Here is a 22,475-nt window from a genome sequence, read left to right as displayed (position 1 = left end):
AGAAATCCCTGAATGCCTTTAAATTAGGCCTTTGCCTCTTCTAGATGAGCCTTGTAAATTTGTCACTGGAGCTTCCAGGTGTACTTCATGCTTGGCTCACAGAGTGCCTGGTCTGAGCCACCAGCAAAGACCTTACTGTCTCGCTGCTCTCAGGACTTTGTGTCACCTCTCATTTCACTTTCTGCACAGGCAGATACAGCCTTGGAAGGTATGTAGCATAGCCAGTGTTGTGTCTGCTTTCCCCTCAGTGGTGGTGGTTTTCAGAAGAGGAAGCAGAGCTTCCATGGATGCTGTTGCACTTCTGTGGGATATGCCTATAGTTTTCCAGGGAGGGATTGTGTGGTGGTCACGAGCCAGCTGGTTGCCTGTAACTGCACAGAGTGTCTTCAATTTGCCTCAGAACCTTCAGGCTAATGTTCTTCCTCATCCTCATGGATTCAAAGCAAATGTTTTCTGCCTTGTGTGACTGCAAAAGGAGAAAACTTTTTTGGAGTTAAGAGAAGAATTAATGTGAAAAGAGGGAACTACAGACCAGGTGGAATTGTCCTGTGAGATCTTGTCCTCCTTGAATGCATTCCTTATTCCTAGATGGATTGCCCTCAAAAATTATTAAAAAGATGTTTTGATCCTCAAAGCTTTTAAAATTTAATGGGTTTTTGCATTCAACAAATGTACCTGAAAAAAATACATTACTCAGTTATTGCTCTTTTAATGAACAGTGCCATGCTTCATGAGTGCATCCAAACATTTCATGTCTGACTGCTGCTGAGGTAAGATACTATTTATTGGTAGCAAGAGGGTAGAAACCAGGCTAGTGACTCAGTAGCCTTGCATTATATTTATTTTAGGCGAAATCCTTTCTCTTTGTAGGATTGCTGAACTTGAGCTTAGTGTATGGAACTTAAGACACTGCTTTGAACTATCTTCCAGCTTTGCATATATAAGAGAATTGCTTATATTTGACCAATGCTATAAAAGTTAGGGAGGTGTACTTAGTTATAAAGGTACAGGAAGTATAACAATGGAATTTTAAAAATTGCTCTGTATATTTGCCTGAGTCACATGAAGTGAAACCAGGTACTTCTGTTCACTTTATCCTGTAGGCATTTATCCCCAAGGTCTGACTGCATTCATTCACAACTTCATTCCTCCTCAAATTCCTTCTTTTCTTTTTTTGCATTCTCAGGTTGAGTGTGTTGTCCTGTTCCACTCTGCTTTGCCTTTTCACCCTCCATTAAGTCTTTTCCTGCATGTGCTAAGAGCATCTACAACCCAGAGTATCCATGGAGCATTGCTTAATGGCTCCTGATACACTCACTGTATGCAGTTTTGTTATGTTACATTTCCGACCATGCCCTGGGTTCAGGGGTGCAAATGGCACAGGGAGGTTAGAAGGTCAGCAGGGAGTCTGTAGTAATTGCAAGGAAGGAGTGTCTTATAAATGATGATAGCTCCCTTATTTTAACTAGAATGCACATTAATTCCTAGAAGGACCTATCTAAAAAAAGAAGCTTTTTTTGGTTGGTGTTTTTTTTTTTTCATAATCCTGAATGAATGCTATAGAAACAGTTTGTTTAGTCTGCTGAGAAACCTGGTAAGTTTTTCTCAGGGGTTAGGACAGTGTTGGCTGATGCTGAGAACAGCTAAAATCAGTTTTTGTGAGCTAAGTGCCAAAGGTGTTTTATGTGACTACTGTGAGAGATGAAAAGGTAAGAAAGAAGGAAAAAACACATTCTTTTGGGTGTCTGGTCTCTCATGTGTAGAGCAATTTCACATGCTCACTGACTGGCAGGAGTAGAAAAGTACACGTGAATCTTTTCTTGCTTGGATTTGCCTGCAGTCCAGGAAGGCAGGACCACTTTGTTCTAATGTAGCTTTGGATTGTGACAAGTTTCTTCTTCAGCAGCTCAAGGGAGCCCTTTGGTAATGCTCCCTTACTGCACATCAGACTTATTTTTGTCTGGAGAATGGCAGGAGTATGAACTGAAGTGTGGATCTTCGCAATCCCCAGTACAGGAGGTTGTGTTTATTTTTTATTAATACGGGTCAGCGAATCACCTTTCTAAGAGGTTTTGAAAACAGCTCTGTCTGTTGCTATGAATGGGTAAAGTGGCTCCTTTTAAGGAAAAGTAAGCAGTCTTGGAATGTGTCTTAAGAAACTGTGATTTTTAGTTGTTTGGTTAAAAACCCCAACAATCCAAAGCCCAAAAACTTGCTAGAAGCTACTGCTACAATAGCCAGCATCTGGTTTCTTGTGGAGATCTAGTGCAGGTAACAAACTCCAGATAATTGCTCCCTGGTTTTGTGCTCCTTTGTACTAACAACCTCTGTGAGTGAAACTACATTGTTTTTTCCAAGAAACTTTAAGACTTATAACTGGAAAATATGCTTACCTTGATGTAATTTAATGCTTTAACTTCTAAGCTGTCACTTCAAAAAAGTTACTTTCTGAAACTGGAAGGCAGGATAGTTTCAGTATTCAGGTTACATTTATAAAGCTGTGAACATCCATAAGGCACATACTGGATTTTATAGGGTTTTTTTGTCTTAATATACTGATTCCATCATAAGCTAGGAAAATAATCCTATTAAAATGTCAACTCAAGGCAATTGAGTCTTGCTTGAGCAAACAAAGTCTTACTGCTACTGTCTGGGTGATCTGAAGACTTCCACTTAGTAGTTCTGGTTTCTTGTGTCATACATAGAAATAAGGTGAGACTCCGGCTCTGGATCTGCAACCCTCAGCATTTGCTCTGTCTCTGATCAGCACAAAGTGGTTTTAAGTAAAAGGTTTTACTTTGCAAGTTTAAGATAAAATGTTCTTTCTTTTTGGCTTGTTACAAAAAATAAGACAATTTAGATCCCCTCTTCAGCTGTTTTAAAAACCCTGAATCTTCTTCAGTATGTTTTCCTCAGGCTCTTTGCATCTCAACTTTTCCTGGAAATATGTCCACAGATGCCATACCTTCACATATGGGCCAGCACAGATCAGCAAATACGGGTGGTAATTGCAGTTGTAAACTGAGAAGATACATGGAGTTGTCGATTGTGCAGCTGAAGGTCTGTCACAGAAAATGTTTTATCAACAGCAGTAGGACCTGAGTATGTGTCTACCTGTTCACCAGCAAAATTCTGCAGGAATTGTCATTTCAACAGACTGGATGTGCCTATGTAATGTTTTATGTCAAGGATGCTCAGCCATCACTGGCCTGCCTTCTGCCCATGTCCTGTGTCAAGTGGCCTTTCCTTGGTGACTGCTTGGGCACATTCTTTGCTCATATGTTTGCCAAATAAATTGTTCTGACAGTTGCAGCTTTTTCTCAACTGCTGCTTTTATTTTTTAGATCTATGGGACACAGGTAAATTTGCTGGTATGCTCTGGGCAGCCAAGGGAACTTTGATTTACTTTTATCTGTGTATATATATACAAACACACATGTTCATTAAACTTCGAGGAAGTACACAGAAGTTTCTGTGTCAGGGAAGGGCAGAGTACACAACATATGGCCCTTTGCTGTCACTAAGCTAAATTATTCGTGTGCAAATAGGTGGGGGGGAAGGAGGGGGGATTGTGTGGGGTTTTTTTAAATTTTTGTCTGAACTTAATACTTCCAGTCCCAGGTGGCAGCCAACAGTTAAGCTGTCATGGGTCTCAGGAAACTTTGTACTCTTGGGGAATAGATAGACTTCCCATATGAGATAGTGTATCTGCAATAGTCTCAATTCTCACTCCATTTCAGACATACCCTCATATAGAAAATGGCAAGATTAAGATAGCAAAGCCAGACACTGAGAACAGTTAATACCTTCTGGGAATGCACATATTTACAGAAGTACTCAAGGTAGCTTACTGTGTGGCTGACTAAGGTGAAAATCTAACCACAGCTTATGTGCTCCTGGGTGATAACTGCCTGTGATGGTGCTTATGAGGTCAGAAGGACTGTATGGAGCTATTCATCTCCCAGTGACAGAAAAAGGTGGTTCTGTATCCACTTAAAAACATCAAAACTAGGAAGTTCTCTCTTAACAGAGATAAGTTGCAAATGTAAATTTGCTTGACATTTTCTGAGACAGGTAAGATATGAAGGAGTTTCCTCCAAGATAAAGTGTATGGATCCCCCAGGTCTGTGCTCTGTCAGAATACTTAGCTTGATGATAGTTTAGGTGTTAAAACTAAATCTAAAACTCAAAAATAAAAGCCAACAACCCACTCCCTCCCAAAGTAACCTCCAAACAAACAAGAAAATCCCATGATGTATTTATACATTTTATTTTGTCAATTTCAACAGGTGTTCCAAGATAACTGCTTTTCTATAATGGAATCTCCATGTATATATCTATTTTAAAAAGCTGTTATGCATATTTTTAGTTGGCTTGTCTAGCTTGTTTACTGTGAATTGTATATAAAGGTATAAATAAATAAATAAATGACCCCTCTCTCTTCCTTCTACTCCAATGAATCTCATTAATTTTTAATTTCCGTGAACAAGCGCTCTTTCCAGGTGGCTTTGAGATTGGTTTTTTTTACATTCTAACAAGTTGTCTGCTATTTAGCCCCTCTGTTTTTGTTACAATATTATTTAGAAACTCCTGGTTATCATATGGTTATTGGTAAGGCGTGGTCTAAACATACAAATAGTAAAATCCTTTTAAGCATTTACATGCAACTTAAATTTCAATCTGGAATTAAGAAATTTTATCTAACCAAAGGTGTCTTTGCAGACTAGAACACTTCCAACCGTAGGTGAATGCCCCATCAATTCTTTCAATTGTGTGATTATAGTCAGCTCAGGCAATCTTAACATCACAGAATTTGTAAGATGTAGATGCCTATAACAAACTTTTAGCATTTTATTCTCTGAGAACATCAAACGTAATGTTGCTTTCAATCCCTTCTAAAAATATATTCTACCAGGAAATATTTGTTGCTAGATATTTCTTCCCTGATGAGGGAAGAAATACAAAATTTATGATTTTATACTATTTTCCTATTTCAATTATATTAGCTCTGACCTTAATACATTAGCTTGAACTGCTATCTCTTATTGTGTTTCTAGCTGAATTATCTTCTAGCAGAAATACTTTTTCCACATGTTGACAGTGTACTATGATCACTGTAATATTTTTCTTTAATTAAGCAATGCTTCTTTAGTCTTTCATCATAAAATATTGTAACAGTGAAGCAGGAAGAAAAAGGGGAAGGATTCTTACATGGTTTAAGAGCTTTCAATAAACAAAAGGGAAGGGATAGTAGAGGGGAAGAGAATAATATAAAAGGAAGGGATTTTGTAAATTACTTTGACTGTTAAAGTGCTTTTGCTATAAACTACTTATAGGCTTTTAAGTGAGTTAAGAAGCCATACTTTAAGGGCATGAGAAGTACTTGAGCACAGGAGTGGAGCTTACCTGGGAGGGAGTCTGCCAGTTTAGAGTCAAGTTTTCCAGAGCTTCAATTGTTCTTTTAGAGTTTTTATGAAACCGTTCCAATTGTGCTGATGGACATACTAATTCCTCATTTCTGAAATTTGCTATATATCCCTTATGTTTTCCATGTGTTCTGCAAACTTTATAGACAAAGATGTAATTTGTATATGGGCACGGTGCATTCTTTAACCATAATTTTGCAATATTTACTTCCATAACTCTTGGAATAGAGTTAATATTGGTTAAAACTATACAGTTTTAAACCACTTTAAACCACTAAGTCATACTATAAAGTGAGTAGCTGTGTTGATCCTGTGAACCTTGACTTAATCTAAAGTGTCTAGATCATCCATAATATTTTAAATCCAAAAAATAAATTAGCGTTTTCATGTGAGCTTTCTCATAAATTTTCTCAAATCTATACATATGTATAGTTCTGGGTAGCACTCCTCCTTTGGACTATTTATTTATGATGCGCAAGAGACTGTTTTCAATTTTGTACTCTACTTCTACTGAAGGGATCTTTTAAAAGTACTTTTTTTATCTGAAGAACAGAAATAGAATGTTTGAGGCAGCTTTCTTGTTAGATGATTTGAGAGGTATCTGTAGATGATAAATAAATACAGTTAATTTCTGATTTAATTTCCTGTAAATGCGTGGGCTCCTGTTTCAGCAACCTGCCTCTGTACATCTAAGTGACTTTTCTTTATTTCATTTTACCAAAAGTATTCTCCATTTGGATCTCACAGCTCTTTTCCTTGTGTGTCCAAGATGCAGCAACCAAGATCATCAGGATCTGTTACTAAGGGAAGTATCACTTTCTTGACTGGAGGACTATAAACAGACAGTGTAACTGGTGACTGAATTTTTGTAGACGCATGTGTTAGGAAAATGAAGAGTGAACCATGTATTTTTGTGGCAGATATAGAGGATTGGAATGGGTAGCTACAAGTTCAATGTCTTTGGTTTTGAATGACAAATATCAAATACCTTTCTTAAGATAGAACACTGCTTGGTCTCTTAATTTTTGCTCTTTCTCACATACAACATAGTGAGTTCAGTTGAGATAGATGTGTAAAAATTTGTCAGAGACTACTGGGAGGATGCCTTCATAACTACTCAATGATAGTAATTGCTTCTTTATCCATGCATTCTTGAAGAGGAGAGAATTCATTGTAGAAAGAATGAAAGCTTTTTGCATTATAGATTTTTGCTCAGTTATTTTTTCCATATCTAAACAGGCCATTGATCCTGGGATATTGTGTGAGAATCAGTGGGTCAAAGAGTGAGCAAAAGGAAGCTTGACAGCTTGACTCCATTTTTCTAAAATGGTTGTCCCATGTATCTGTAAAGGCGGACTCTCTAGCCTTAAGGACACAATTGTACCATCTTGTGTTAATCTTTTGATGTGAAAAAAAAAAAGCTAAGAATAATTTTGAGGCCAGCAGTCATAATGGAGGAGTCTGCCCATCCAGCTGTTTGTCCTAACTTTTTGGCCTGTAAATTTGTGATCTGTTATTGTGAAGTTTTGAAGTGAGGAGGCTTGGTCAAAAACATATGTCTTAGTGTTTGGGAGTTTTTACTTTTTTTGGGTTTTTTTGGTTCTTTTTTTAGGATGAAATTGTAAAAAAAGACTATATCCTTGTTCTTGCAGTTAATCTTTTCCAGTGGAAGTCTGATGTTCTGGAAGTTTAGTTTAGAATGTAGTACGAACTCTCTCCTTGTTAGTGCTGGGGTATTGTTCTTATAATCTGTGTGTTGTAACTGAAACCATTCCTTGTCTGTTTGTTGGAAAACTCTTGAAGAAACAAACCCAGATTATCTGCTCCACCTGTTTGAAAGAATAGGAGACAAGTAAAATGTATGTGGGAAATAAAGCAGGAACAATAAAGTTCTTGCTTAAATCTGGAAGAACATACTTTAAGTATCTATTATGTAGAAATATGGGGTTTGGTGTATCAGGAGAAAAGAATTAATTAGCATGTGAGTGTTGACAAATAGTGTAGGGTCAGATTTACAACATTTTGTTAACAGGGACTTTTATAGTATATGTAATAAAACATGAGTCTTGATAAGAATTGATGCTTTGTCCCTGAGTAACAGGCTCTTGTCTGTCCCTGTCATTTACCCAAAAGGTTGTACCTTAAGACTGACTGACGAGCTGTGGCATGTCTGTTTTCCTGAAGCTCTTTCCAGGCTGTTCTTGGTACACTTAGTCTGCTGTCCTCTACAAATTACATGCCCTGGAAACACTGCATGTGAGAAGGCTAAACAGAATGTATAAAAGATCCAGCATGAAGACTGCTTGCAAAGAATTTAAATGAAACTGAGGGGGAAAAGTGCTTCTGTGAGTTAGATTTGAGCAGTCTTGAAATGAAAATACTATTTAGATGTCTTTTTTCATTCTGTGACAAAGCTGGTGCAGAGGATTCATCCACAATGTGTTGACAGCAGCTCTAATAATGTTATATATATTAGGCAAGATTGCAGATGGGCTGCAGGCATGTGTCAGACTAACAGACGTACAGATTGATGACTGATAACTGCTTAGAAGGATCCCAAATTCAAGGGGGTATTGTAATTCCAGTACCCTGGACACTAAAGCAGTCTACAGCAGTTTTTAAAAGACTTATTAGGTTGTTTAAAAAAGCCCTAGTCTTGCTTCTGCTCTCATTTATCCTGCTCTGCCACTCTATAACCCTGAGTTTCAAGGTTGACACGAACATTTAATCTCTTAAACAATATTTTGTATGTTGTTGCTATAGTATTATGGGTAATTCTTATGCCATAGTGGCAAAACATCTATCAGAATGCTGTGTACCTACTCACTTGATGTGTTTAATTGGCTGAAGCGAGGAAGTTGTTAAAACTTTTGAAAATATTTTTGATGAAATTCTTGCATGTTTTTTCCTCCTCATAGTCTTCTGAGGTGGAATACTTAAAGCATAGGAAATTATTAATTCGGTTAGAAGTGCAGTGAGAAAGAACAGAGTCTGCTTTAGGATTTCATAACTGAAAGGATTATGGGGCAGGAGGCTGGGGGAAAGGAGCTTAATTTTTGTTCTTTGTGTATGTGCCAGTGCTTTTGTTAGTAATCAAGTTACTGTGGTTCCCATTATGTAGTTAACCATGTGTGTCTCTGGTGGCTGGGGACGGGGGTGTTTTGGAGGAATCAAGGAAAAAAAAACTTTAATGGTATCAACTTTGAATTTCTGGCGCTCCAGTTAAAAATCTTCAAAAATAATATCATGTTAACACTGTTTCTAATCTATGGGGAAAATGCAATTTTAGAAGAATATTATATAAATTATATTAAGGATAGAAGGCAACAAATCAGTCCAGAATTTGGACAGCAGTCAAATTCTGAATTTCTTGATGGCCTCTGCTCTTCTTTGCACAGTTCCCAACTGGTCCTGCTTGGTTATACCTGATTTCTCTTTATTTTTGTGATCTCCTTTGTTTCATACCTCTTACAATAATTACCTTTAATACATTGTTAATATGCAAGGTAATCTGAGTTATTCTGGTGGGGCAAGTCCCTGAAAACAAACTTCTCTTGCCTTACCTTCCAGGTTTTATTGGAGTTTCCCCCATCTCACATGTATGTGTATGATAATTAACTTTAAAAAGTTATCATAAATAGCTTTTATTTCATTGAGAATTATTTTTATATCGGTATTTTCAGTGTAAAATAATTCAATTACTTCTCTTGCTTTCAGATGGGCACCTTCAAGGCACATGATGGTGAATACATTTTAGAACCTCTCATGAGAGCAGATGGAGATGCACATGAAGATGAACATAACAAACCACATCTTATATACAGGCATGATGAACTTAAAGAGTATCAGAAATCCCATAAACCTTGTGAAGTTTCAGGTACAGTCATACTTTAAATTTCATTATGCCTTCTTCAAATGTCAAATGTTCTAAAGAAAAAAAAAAGCAAGATTTTATTTAGTAAATAATTTTTCTCCGCATTGTGCCATTAAAACCTACACATTTCTTTCACATAGGCTTGTCAGCTGTTCCTTTTATTTTGTGAGAGTGGCAAATTCAAAAGTAGGACAGAATGTGAATATTCAAATATCCATGATATTACATGAACTTTGGTATGGATTTGCTTTTATACCTACATTGTCCCATATGTAAACATTTAAAGAGAAGATCCACAGGAGCTGTTGCTTATATTCACAAAAGATAATGAACTAACTGCAATTGTAGCAGATAATAAAAGATCATGAACTTACTGCAATTCTAGCAGATAATACATGACATCTGTCTTCCTTAATAATGGAAGTATCTAATATTACCCATTAATTTATTATAATCTAATCTTAGCTGTTATTTTAAATGTTTGTCCTTATGGGTATTTTAATAATTTATTCACACTACATATTCATAATATTTCGTTTTATTTAAGTTTAAAGGAAGGGGGTCAACAGAACCTCTGCCTTGGACTTTCAGAGGGTGGACTTTGGCCTGTTCAGGGCACTGGTTCAAAGTGTCCCTTGGGAAGCAGTCCTTAATAACAAAATGGTCCAGGAAGGCTGGACATAATTTAAGAAAGAAGTTTTACAGGTGCAGAGGAAGGCCATCCCTATGTGCTGAATGATGAGCTAGCAGGGAAGATTGGCTCCCTGCTCAGTTCCTGGGCTGAACAGGGAACTTTTGCTGGAACTCTTCTTGAGGAATATGGTTAAAAATATAACGATAAAAAGAAAAAAAAAAAAAAAACTTGGGTGACTAATGTTATTAATTTTGGAAAATTCTTATAACATATTTTATACTCGAAAACATTCTTTTGAGAATTCTGCTTTTCCATAGATACTAAGGCCAGAAAATAACCATTACATCAAGCAAATGTTCTTATTCCTATGCCTTTTTTTAAAATTATGAATAATATGTACTGAACCAAATTAGAGGTATTTCAGTTTGTTTTGTGTCTTTTTTTTCTTTAATCGAAACAAGTTAGTATGGCAAAAAGACTTCAAGAATCAAGAACGTAGTAATGTTCTTCCTTTTCATTTTTTGGAACAATTACAAAAGATTGTGAGCTAGGGCTTACTGTCATTTTGGGGGGAATGAAGTTGCAGAAATGTTTATGAAGAAAAGCTTTGTGTTTTTATGTTTCTGTCCTTCTAAGGAAGAACTGTGTCTCCTTTAATGCTAGTCCTGCTTGGTTATTCATATCCTTTCTTCACAGAGGAGCAACTTATATCACCACTTGGAATCATGGAAGTTTATATTTCTCTAGTAAGGGAACCTTGACAGAGGATATGGAGGAACATAGCATTCAATATATATTTTTAATTTGAAATTGGGCCATGATAATTCTAAAAATGTCTACCAGATCTTTTCTCTACTTTGTACTGTTTTTTTCTAAAGCTAGTTTGCCAATGAAAAAAGTTATTGTAACCCTGATATATGCCTTACTCAGGTCAGGATAGGATATTTATTGCATTTCCTCAATCTATAAGTTCTGTTTCCTTAATATGTGGAAGCTCATCAGAATTTGCCAGAATATGTTTTGGATAAATCTGACAGCTATTACTTATCCAGTTGTTGATTTCTGGTGTTTGTAAACAAAAATAATTTGATTTGTTCTTGATTTGTTTGGTCCATAAATTTAGATAATCTTTAAACTGTCTCTTTAAATATAAGTATTATTTCCTATTTTGCCAGTACTCTGGAATCTCAGGCTCTTCCTGTGACCTAGTAAAGATTGTGTATATGAAATTTTTCAGCCAATTCTCTTCAGTGCATCCAACTCAGTCAGTCTGAACACATAAGGGTATATGTGGATACTCTTTAAATAGTTCCTTTTCAGAGCCAGTCCCTGCTTTCTCCCCTCGTTATTGTTAGTGCTAATGGTTTCACGATTAGCATAGCTTTATTTTGTGATTGATTTTTAAACAATTACTCAGTAAAGTGCTTGTTGTTGTCTCGACTGTTTTTCTTTCTGGCCATATCGTCCCCTAACTTTAAGGAAGACAGACTATGGATCTCTCAAAAATAGCTTAAAGTTTACACGAGGGCTCTTCCTTTGAATAATGGAATGTGTAGATTTAAATCCTCTCAAGTTGAGGGTGACAGAAATGTGGTCTCTGAATTCTTGAGTCAGTGCTGCAGTCACTAAGTCGTTAGAATAAAATGATTAGGAGATGCATCCTTTGGCTGCTACTTTTTAAGAGGGAAATCTAGTTTCCAGAAAGACAGTGGAGGTTTATTTTGAAGGGGCTGGAGTGTCCAGTTAGCTGCTGAAGTTCTAGAGGGTAGTGGGAATTCAGATATGCTTCTCTGTTAAGTATTTTTTTTTGTGAGCTAAGATGACTCTGGTAAAGGCATTGTTTTTTCTGTATCAGGCATCAGAAGCCTCTGGTGGCTGGACTATACAGTGTAATTTGAAGTATTATAGTACTCAGTTTGGAGATATCTGAGTAGATTGTGTATTTCCTTTAGAGCCTGATTCTACATAATGAATAGTTACAAAACTGTTGAAGAGGTCATTTAAGGCTTTTGATGTGTACTTGCGTGTGTGCACTTGCATATTTATTTAAATATAACATTATGTAAGTTTGAAAGTCAGTAGGGACTTGAATTCAAGAGTTGGAAGTAGATTGTTTTTATTTGTTCTGCTGGTGCCAAAAGTTTGCATGTAAAAATGTGTTTTGTTTAACTAACTTGTGTCCTTTGTTGTACTGAGTAAGCTGTACTGCTTATCTCCTTCCAGCCTTCCTGTTTGGATTACACTGCATTCTAGGAACTGTGTAATATTGCTGTCTCTCAACTAATTTGTAACAAATAATCCATTTATGATAGAACTATATAAAAATATACAAGACATCTCATTTGATGTTCTTATTGCAGTCTTCTGTGTTTCTTTTTTTTTCTTTCTTTTTTTTTTTAATTCTTTCACAATTTCTCTTGGAACTAAGATCATAAATATAAATTTTTCTATTTTGGGCAGCGTTTTGCCTTTTAACTATTTAGCAACTGCATTCAAGAGTAAATCTTTCTTTTACTTTATAGAGAAAGAGTTGAAGAAGAGCACTTTATTACATCCAACCTTCAGCAGTTTAGATGAAAAGAGCAGCGTTTTACCGAAGGCTCTCAGTTTAGAGTATGCTTTAAATAACCTCTCCATAGAGGATGGTGGCAATCCACATTCCAGGAAGAAACGTTTTCTTTCCTATCCAAGATATGTAGAAGTGATGGTCACAGCTGACACCAAAATGGTTCGTCACCACGGGCAGAATTTACAGCACTATGTTCTAACGTTGATGTCAATAGTAAGTAAGCTCTTAATTATTAGGAATTTTAATTATTTCTGTCCTGTTGTTTTCTTTTCTGCATCTTTCCTGTCTTCTGGTTTGATCAAATCCTGTATAATAAAAAGAGTTTACATAAGCATAAATAAAAAGATGGGTTAAATTTAAGATTAGGGATCTTTTCAGTTTAATGCAGAGTAGCATGTGTAGGTGAAATGATGGGACCCATTTCCTGATTTTCTGTTGCTTTAGAAGAATTCTTAAGCTTCAGGGAGTGAAAAAAAACACATTAATTACAGCAGACAGATGTTAAAGGGCATTGTGAAAAAAAAAGCTTGGTTATAGTAATCCTAGTTTTTCAATTTTTCAAGAAACTTCAGATTCATGTGGGTCAGACTTTGAGTTGGTATCATTTATTTGTGATCTTTATGTGGTAAATTCTTTCTTGAACTAAAAGTGATTCAGAATATAGTACAGTAAGCTCTAAAATCAAAAGTTTTACCATGACATCGCTTGAACCATCTGTTAGGAAAAGGCATGCTAACATATGCCATTGTAATTATCCCTAGATTTCTGTCCTCACATCTATTCAGGAAGCTTAATTTGTATGAAACTGCATCTAGCTTGGGGATAGCAAATTAAAGCACCTATCACATAAGTATCTATAGAGACATCTGCTTTTTAGATGGCTATTAACATGACCAGATACAGACATCTACTTTTGGATGAACAGAATAGCACTCTAGTTTTACTGTGGTTAATTAATGTGCTTCATAGAAGTGCCCCATGCCATTTAAGATGTTGTAGGACATCTGACGTGGCCTCGGTTGCTGCTGCCCCACACTGCAAGTCTCCTGTAAAACATCAGTTGAGTCTGCCAGTTGAGCATTCTGATAACCTATAGTGTGTGAAGGGACACTGGGTAATAGGCACTTAGACAACTGAGCTGAATTCTGCTCACTCTAATATCCACATGTCCAGCTGATGACGGTACAGGTGCTGCCATCTATTACACAGATGATGTAGGCACCTAAATTTAGAACATGGAGTTTCCATTTATTAGTTTATAAGAAAAATAATGTTTTAAGGGAGATTAGCATTTGTTATTGTAAGTCTTCTGAATTTTTCTACTTTTAATGGTGTGAAGGTATGAAAGTTCATGTATTACCATAAAAAATCCATACCAGAAGTTGTTTTTTCTCTTACAGTACAGACTCTGTTTGGAGTTTGGAATTCCTTTTGAAACAATTGATCCCTAAGATGCAATTTTATTATAATTACTTCCTTTATTAAAGAGGTATACTAAGAAACAAAGTGAAGTGGTAAAGATGTTACTTTAAAATAGAAGCTGTTTTTTACAGAACTTTACAATAAGATGAATTCGAGCATTTATTATATCTTTTTCATGAGGTCTTATTGGGATTATAGGTAATGTAATTCCTGATGTTTTTGTTTTTTTTTAATAAGAAAACATTATTCCTGCATCTGTAGATTTTTACTTTCAAGTACTATTCCTTACAGTGCAATATTTGTCTTTTTACTTACACAATTGGACTTCTAGGTAAATAAGATAAGCATTGTATTAATGCTATTAAAGAGAACCTATATATGAACTGTTTTTAAGATCTAGTATTTAACATATACTATATGAGTGGAAGAATACCAGTTCTTTTCTAAAAAAACTTTTCATTTTTTTCTTGTGCTTTCCTATCTGTACTGTAAAACTAGGGTTTTACACTTATTGCTGGCTTTGGGGTAATAGCTTTCAATAAGGCACTACATCTTTAATGTGCATTTAATATCTCTGAATACCACTGTAGGAGGTAAAATCTATTGCTTGCATCTGTTGGCAGCTCTATTCCACATATATATGGAAGGTAATGCAGATGGTAATATATGCAGAAGGTAATCTTGAAACAAAAATTATATATGCAGAATGTATATATATGTGGAAGGTAATCTTGAAACAAAAAATTCTTAAGATGTTATTTCTAGTAATGTTGAGCTTTTATAAATGCAGATGTAAAAAGTATAAATTCAAATCTTATTTTTAAAAGATTTTCTTTACAGTTCAGTTAATTCCCTGCAGTCTGCCTTCTCCTGCCTCCATTTCCCCTAAAGAATATATATCCCAGCTCATATCCCTTCTTCTTGAAGCATTTCAGCAATGGCTTGGAATCACAGACAATTGGAAGTCATCTAATCCAACCCTCTCCTGACATAGATATTTGTCAAACAAATAATGAATATGTGTATGAATATACAGCCTTCAGTCACTTCTTATCCATAACAGTTATTTTTCAGTAAACTAGTAAAAAAAATGTGAAAGGAAAAAAGACGACTACCATTCTTTGCTATGTAATCTGCATTTGAATTTATCAGTATGCTGATGGGTCCTTTCTTGACACACAGCCTCTTAGTGTTTGAAACAGAACCATTTTTAGTCTTATTTGATAGCCTATAAAGGAAAGAAATGAAACTTTTAAATTTTATCCTTTCTGCCATTATATGGATAGCTTTGATTCTTAAATTTTACTGGTACTTACGTCTGGTCAAGCAACTTCTGTTATGGGAAATTGTCAGGTTGCTGACATTTTAACTGAATCAAGAATTATACTTTACTCTTGTAATAATTCTGAAACTTCTAAGGTTATTTGGTTCTGGCTTGGATTTTAAAGAAACCTAAAAACTTTAAGCATATAAATCATATTAAATCTAATGAAACTTAGACATCTAGCTCCCAGAAGAACCTTTGAAACCCTGGACCATTTTTCTTTTATTTTCTTTGGGCCTTTTTTTAGCATCAACAAAGCCACCAAAGTAAACTTGCTGCTGTTTTATGAGTGGAAAATAAGAACTGAAATATACTGCTAAATATTTTTAGGATTTTAAGTGTCTTGTCACTCATCCAATTCAACCTGAAAAGGCTTAGCTCTCAGCATGCAAGTAATCTCATTTCTTTAAAACTGCATAAATGTCGGCAATATGAGCATTCACATTACCTTGGAAATACTTACTCATTCTGATTGAAATATGTACTTCAAGATAGAAGGAGTACCTTTGCCATAGGATTTTATGAAAATCTTTATTGTATTTCAGCACAAAGTGTGGCATTATTTAATGTGAAGCAATAAATAAAACAATAAGAATACTGTAATTGCTTAACTTGCACAGTTTCTTCTTGCTCCTCCAAGTATTGTATCAGCAGAGCAGGCAGTAGGCACTGCCTTAATAGATTTAGTAACTGGAGGACTTAGTCTTAGACTATGTTTGAAAGCTCAGAGCCCCAAACATGAAGGCTTGATTTTAGCAACTGAAATAATTCATTAAAACACTGGAGTTTACTGTAAAATTCAAAAACACCTGAAAATTGGTTCCATTAAACATTTTGAGGTACTGTCCTCATTTTCTGAATCAATAACCTGATTATTAACATCCTTTTAAGTACTGTACTGCTTATATATTTTGTTTGCTAGTAAAAAAACTACTTGGTCTGTTCTTAGTCTGCTTGCAGCAAAACCTTTGTAATCTTGCCTTTTTGAAAAGAAATCATGATGTACAAAACCACCTGTGGTAAGGCTGTGATGGCCAGCTCAGACTGTGAGCTGGCTGACTGCCTAGTCATGCGAGTGCTAAAATCAGAGCATGGGAGTGGGGCAGCCATGCATTTGAGGATTGAGCCAGCATCAATTTAGATCATTTAACTTGTGAAACCATAAAATGGTGTTGTATCATGGTAAAACAGTACTATTATAATATGGTGTTAAAAGCTGGTCCTTTTGATTTTCATTAAGACCAAAAATTTAGTAAAGTTTTACGGCTACCATCTTTTACTGACGTATGAAATGGAAGGTAGTGAATAGTAGATCTTAACAGTAAAAGGTTTTTATAGTTAGGGTCTTTTTTATACTTTTTTTTTGCACTCATCATCAGCATTGATCATTAAGTATTTCCTATATGGGAAGATCTTGTGCACCATCATTAAAACCAGGCAATTTTTGTATGTTAATATATATGGGGTGAATTTAAAGACTGTTTTTATACTCTCTTTGCAGTCCATACTATACAGTAGTTAACAATTCATCTTCTCAGAACACACTGAGAAAACATAGATGCATCCTGACCTTTAAGAATATTTGGCATTACTGATTTTGCCTATAGTCATCATTTAAAAATAGGTAATAGACCTAAATAGTTTGTAGGTTAGTAATTTAATTTGTATTACTAGTATCTGAAAGGCAATGAATATAGTTACATTCAAAGTTTAGAGGTGAATATATTGTTCCTTGTATCCTTAGAACCCCGGTAGTCTATTTTTCCCCTTTCTCATTCAGATCATTGTATTAGTATTAAACCTACAGGAATGTTCAGTGCCTTTATCTCTCATCCGGTAAAATCTAGAAGGCCAGCACAAGCCAAGAATATACCTTATTGTGTTTCTTCTGTGTTTATAGAACCCCATGATCTTGTGCATTTGGCATGGTTAAAATTAAAGTGGGTATTTGTTTATGCACCAATAAATATACACAGCTGGAAACAATTATTTTCAAAGTATCATTTATATAAATTTTCTGAGCTGGCCTTCTTACTTACCTTGACATATGGGTATCTGTAGGGGTATAAAAGCCAACTATTCTTTTAATTTTGACTGTCCTTTAATTGCATCTCCATGATACCTATATATTAAATGTCATAGTGATACTTCACTACATCTTGAGGTCCACCAACTAATATAGAGGTATTAGTGTGCCCAGGTAGCCAAGATGGCCAATGGCATCCTGACTTGTACAAGAAATGATGTGGCCAGCAGCACCAAGGCAGTGATTTTTCCCTTGTACTCAGCACTGGTGAGGCTGCCCCTTGAGTGCTGTGTCCAGTGCTGGGCCCTTCTCTGCAAGGCATTTAGGTGCTGGAGCATGGCCAGAGAAAGGCAACAAGGCTGATGAAGGGTCTGGAGCACAAGTCATATGAGGAGTGGCTGAGGGAGCTGGTGGCATTTAACCTGGAAAAAATTAGGCTCCGGGGAACCTTACCACTATGTACAACTACCTGTCAGGAGATTGTAGTTAGTTTTGTCTCCCAAGTAACAAGTGAAGGACCAGAGAAAATTATTTCAAGCTGCACTAGGACAGTTTAGAAAAAATTCTGTCATGGAGAGGGTAGTGAAGCATTGTAACAGGCTGCCCTGGGAAGCAGAGGATTCACCATCTCCAGAGGTAAGTAAAAGATGTGCAGATGTGGTGCTTAGGGATAGGGTTTCATAGTGGACTTGGCAGTGTTTGGTTGAACTCAATGATTTTAAGGGTCTTTTCCTACCTTAATTATTCTATTTTGCACTATGTAGGCAGGCACCTACTTGCCTGTCTTTATACTTCACTGCTGTTAGTATTATTTACTACTATTTTTGTCTAGGTGGTGGTTGTTGTTGTTGATTCAATGATTAGACGTGTCTCTATGACTTTCTCTTCAGTAGTTCAAGAGGTGTTCCTAAGGTGAAGTCTTAGTACTGTCCAGTTATGACAAAGGCCTTGCTTTAAACTGCCTGGGACCCATCTCATGTAATAAGAATAGGAACAAGGAGAATAAGGAGATATGTTGCCAAGCAGCACTCATGTGTTGCTCTGAGCAGCTTCTAACAGCTAGAGAAGCCTGTCTAAAGCTGTGTCTTGTGAAATGACCTTTTAAGGTAGTTTCTTTTAGATTCTGAAAGAAAGCACACTTTGACATTGCGCTGTACATGATGGCATTTGATGTGATCTGATTATAACTGTGGTGTGTATTTTCATTGAAGAGTTGTAGATGGTGATGGTCATGACTGTTACCATCTTCTGAGTTATTGCGATATTAAAGGGCTATCTTTACACCAATCTCAGGTGCAAGTTAGAGGTAAGACAGAACACAGGCATTCCTGATAGGGTGTCCCCAGCTGGCAACTGAGCCCCACACAACCACTTGCTCACTCCCCCACCACCAGGATCAGGGAGAGAATCAGAAGGGTGAAAGCTAGAAACTTGTGGGTTGAGGTAAAGACAGTTTAATAGGGAAAGCAAGGAACTTATTCAGGGCTTCCTATGGGCAGGCAGGTGTTCAGCCATCTCCAGGAGAGCAGGGCCCTATCACATGTTATGGTTACTGGGGAAGACAAACGCCATCACTCCAAATGTCCCACTCTTGCTTCTCCCTCCCCCCAGTGCATATACTGAGCATGATCTCACATGGTCTGGAATCTCCCCGTGGTCAGTTTGGGTCACCTGTCCTGGCTGTGTCTCCTCCCAGCCTCCCAGGTACCCCCAGTCTCCTCCCCAGTGTGGCAGTACGAGAAGCAGGAAAGGCCTCTGTTTTATCAACCCTGTAGTCAGCACAAATCCAAAATGTAACCCATACCAGCTACTATGAAGACAACTGACACAAAAGGCAACTCAGCCTTTAAAAGGGATGTAGTCTTTCATTTTGCTTCCACAAAAGCACTGCACTAGGTGACATGTGGAACCTCTACTTGGCTAACTCAGGGGATAGTAGATTGAGCAGGAGTTGGCCGAGGGGGCAGTAGATGACCTAAAGCTTACAGAGGGAAAAAATGGAAAGTCTGAGGCATAGCTATACTTGTGCACATTTGTATGAGAAATCTTTGCTGCCATTAGGATCCACTTGTGGGAGCCAGTTTTGTACAGAAATATGCATGCAACAGGAGTAGCACCAACAGAAATAACATGGCTCTTTTGCTGAAGCAGTAACTGCTCATATATCTCATGACTTCGGACAAATTTAGGGTCTTATGAAATATGATAGAATCAGTATGACACTGGAAAAGGTGAAGGAGAAATCTCACAGATCCTTACATGCTTTCAGCACTACAGTGATACATAGGAGATTTTGAATCCTGCAAAAGACATACAAGCTATGAAGTGATACTGTGTTTCTTTCAGGGGATATGAATGTTTGCATTTTCTTGGTACCATGGTTGTGTGTAAACGACAAGAGGAAATAAAAAGAGATCTTGTGATACAATGTTTGAGGGGGTGGGGGGGGGGGGAGGAAGGAGAAAAAGAGCTGAACAAGATATATCCTGTTGGATTTGGATATATAATTTACTTACCTTCCATCCTCTAGGTGTACTTGCCTGTTTATGAGCACCCTTTCTAAATAGGGCATTTTGCCTCTATTCACAGTCACACTTTCACAGTTGCAGCAGGGTTTTCAAGAGAAACTAAACTTTGTGACCAAGTTGCTTCCAGTAAACTGGCAGCTACAACTGTCTGACTTAATTTTTCAGAATTCCATGAAAATAAAAGCTGTGGTCCTTCCACTAAAGTGTAACTAGTCTAATTTTTTCCATTCTTTGTTGTTGTATTCTGCTGCAGAGGCTGGTTTTAAGAGTTTGAAAAATCTTTTGAAACTAATTTCACTTTATCTTGGCTATTATCTCCTACTTCTCTGAAGCCTGTATTTAGATCACTGTAAAGCAAGTAGATCTGGAAATTGTAAAGAAATGGTGTATTCTATTAAATTCCTATCCCATTTCATCATCCTTTTTCATGAATGCCTCCAATAAGAGATGACTGAGAGTGGTATCCTTAGAATATAGGAGCAGGAAGTACTTACCTCAATTTTTTTTTCACTAAAAATAAGACTCTTATATTCCAGATCTTTGATAGTTTCCTGTATCATTATATCATTTCAAGTCTCAGTGGATTATTTAATCTGTCTAGTACTTTAGGTAAATCTTCAAGTTTGATTTGTGGTTATCAGTTTTCAGGATTTTTCTCTTCACATGTGTTCAACCATGCTGAGAATGTTTACTGAACTTTTCTGGTAAGGGCATCTTGTTATCAGCATACAGTCTTGCTTTTTGATCTTTTGAAAGCAGTGGTAGTAACTAAATGTTTGGAGGTCATGAAAGTGCTCATGAGGCAATGGATGCATAGTTTGATTCAAACATAGGATTAATGAGAGCAGTGTTATTTTACATTTAGCATGAACTTACTTTCATAATTAAATCAGGTATGTTTCAGATTTTGGCAGGAACTGCAGACCTCTGGCATCTACTTGACATTATTTCAGTCCTCAGCTATTCTCCAGAGAGATAACCAGTACATAATTCAGATGGTGCATAGATATAGTGTTGAGAGTCCTGCAACAGATTTTCTTCTGGCATGCAATGAGATATTTTTGCCTCGTATACTTACTCAGTGTAATGCATCTCCTCTGAGGTATGAGTAACTAGTTTTGTGTTTTGAAGATACACTCTTGCTAAAATATTTTAAATGGACATTGGGTGAACAGGTAGGAAAGAGGACTCTTGTCTCGGTGTATTGTGTTGGTTTCTTTGCCTCCTCTGTGTTTCCAGATTTTATTAGCAGGATAACCTTGACAAAAAGCACTTGCACAGTAGTAAAATATTTTTTTCAAGGTACTATTAATGTGGAACATTATAATGAGAGAACATCCATCAACTACAGTATAAATACTACTGTGGCCATGAACAAGAACTGCTAAGTTTTAATTACAAGAAGGCTTCAGTCTTAACTCCTTGCCTGGATCATTCTAATCACCCAAGAGCAGAAATTATCTCTACTATAGCAGAGGAGGCATTTGGTAAACTTAAGGCTAATTTTGCACTGAAGCTTAAAAGTCACAGTTTAGGCATTGAGGCATTATTTGGTAATAGCTGAACCTACTTAACTCTCCCATTCAGTTCTCAATCCCTTTGCTTATTCTACCTGATATATATAACCTTAGAGTACTGGACAAATCATGTATTGTTTTTTGTTGATTGTGCCACTATCTCAGATGACCTGCATGCTCTTTACTTGACAGCCAGTGAAATGCATCTGGTTCCTGAGTTTCAGAGCTTTCTGTTCCAAAACCAGACATTAACTAGACTGATTTATAAGTTAATTAAGAGATGTTTCTGACTAATCTAATGGCATTCTGTAATGGAGTAACTGCATCAGGGGCAAAGAAAGAGCTCTGCCTGTTCATCTGTGAAGCCTTTGATACAGCCCCCCACTATAGTCTGGCCAGTAAATTGGAAAGATATGGATTTGATGCAAGGACTGATAGATGGATAAGGAATTGACTGGATAGCTGGTCCAAAGAGTTATCATCAATGGCTCAATGTCCAAACAGAAACCAGTAATGAGTGATGTCCCTCAAGGGTCCATATCAGAACTAACACTTTTTAATAACTTCATTAATGACACAGACATCGTAATTGTGTGCACTCTCAGCAAGTTTTCAGGTGACACCAAGTTCAGTGATTCAGTTGAATTGCTTGAGGGAAGGGATGCCTTCCAGAGTGACCTTGAGAGGCTTGAGGAGTGGGCCTGTGTGAATCTCATGAAGGTCGACAAGGCCAAGTGCAACAGCCATGTCCATTGAAGGCAGTCTTTGTTAATGTTACACACATGTAATCTTCTTGTATAGGTTTATGCTGTAACAAATTCTCAGTTGTAAGTGCCTCTTACATCAGCTTAAATGGTATTAGAATCAATCCTTGGAACAAGTGTCTTCCAATCCTTGAAATAAGCCAAAGATCCTCACAGATCTCATTTCAGATTTCTCTCTGACATGATTTTGGAATGCCATAGGAACCCTTATTCTGTTTCTTCTTTGCTGAAGAGAAATAAAACTTGAAAGAGCTGGGCTGGAATTAATCTGCCTTAGCCTCATACATCTGAAAATTAAACATCTTGTCTCTTTCCATAGTAAAGGGTGAAGAAATGAAGTAGCTGCTCTTCATGTCTTGTATGAAAATATATGTTTAAATACATATCTCTG

The 22,475-nt window shown here is 36.7% G+C and overlaps 1 protein-coding gene across 5 annotated transcripts in view; it reads left to right on the top strand.

The window, feature by feature from the left end:
* ADAMTS20 (ADAM metallopeptidase with thrombospondin type 1 motif 20) overlaps nucleotides 1-22,475 on the top strand; it is an 86,443-nt gene that overhangs the window by 3,107 nt on the left and 60,861 nt on the right. For all 5 annotated transcript variants that reach the window (XR_010999054.1, XR_010999055.1, XR_010999056.1 and 2 more), the window contains exons 3-4: nucleotides 9,144-9,303; nucleotides 12,457-12,716. Coding sequence is in view for 2 of the 5 variants with exons in the window: in XM_068190033.1 (XP_068046134.1) it covers nucleotides 9,144-9,303; nucleotides 12,457-12,716 (420 nt within the window). In the remaining 3 variants the exon portion in view is untranslated. The remainder of the gene's footprint in view (nucleotides 1-9,143; nucleotides 9,304-12,456; nucleotides 12,717-22,475) is intronic.

Source organism: Anomalospiza imberbis, chromosome 5, assembly GCF_031753505.1.
Source record: "Anomalospiza imberbis isolate Cuckoo-Finch-1a 21T00152 chromosome 5, ASM3175350v1, whole genome shotgun sequence".
In the NCBI taxonomy this organism is placed as follows: domain Eukaryota; kingdom Metazoa; phylum Chordata; class Aves; order Passeriformes; family Viduidae; genus Anomalospiza; species Anomalospiza imberbis.
The sequence above is the reverse complement of the archived record's forward strand: the minus strand, read 5'-3'. Positions and strand labels throughout refer to the sequence as shown.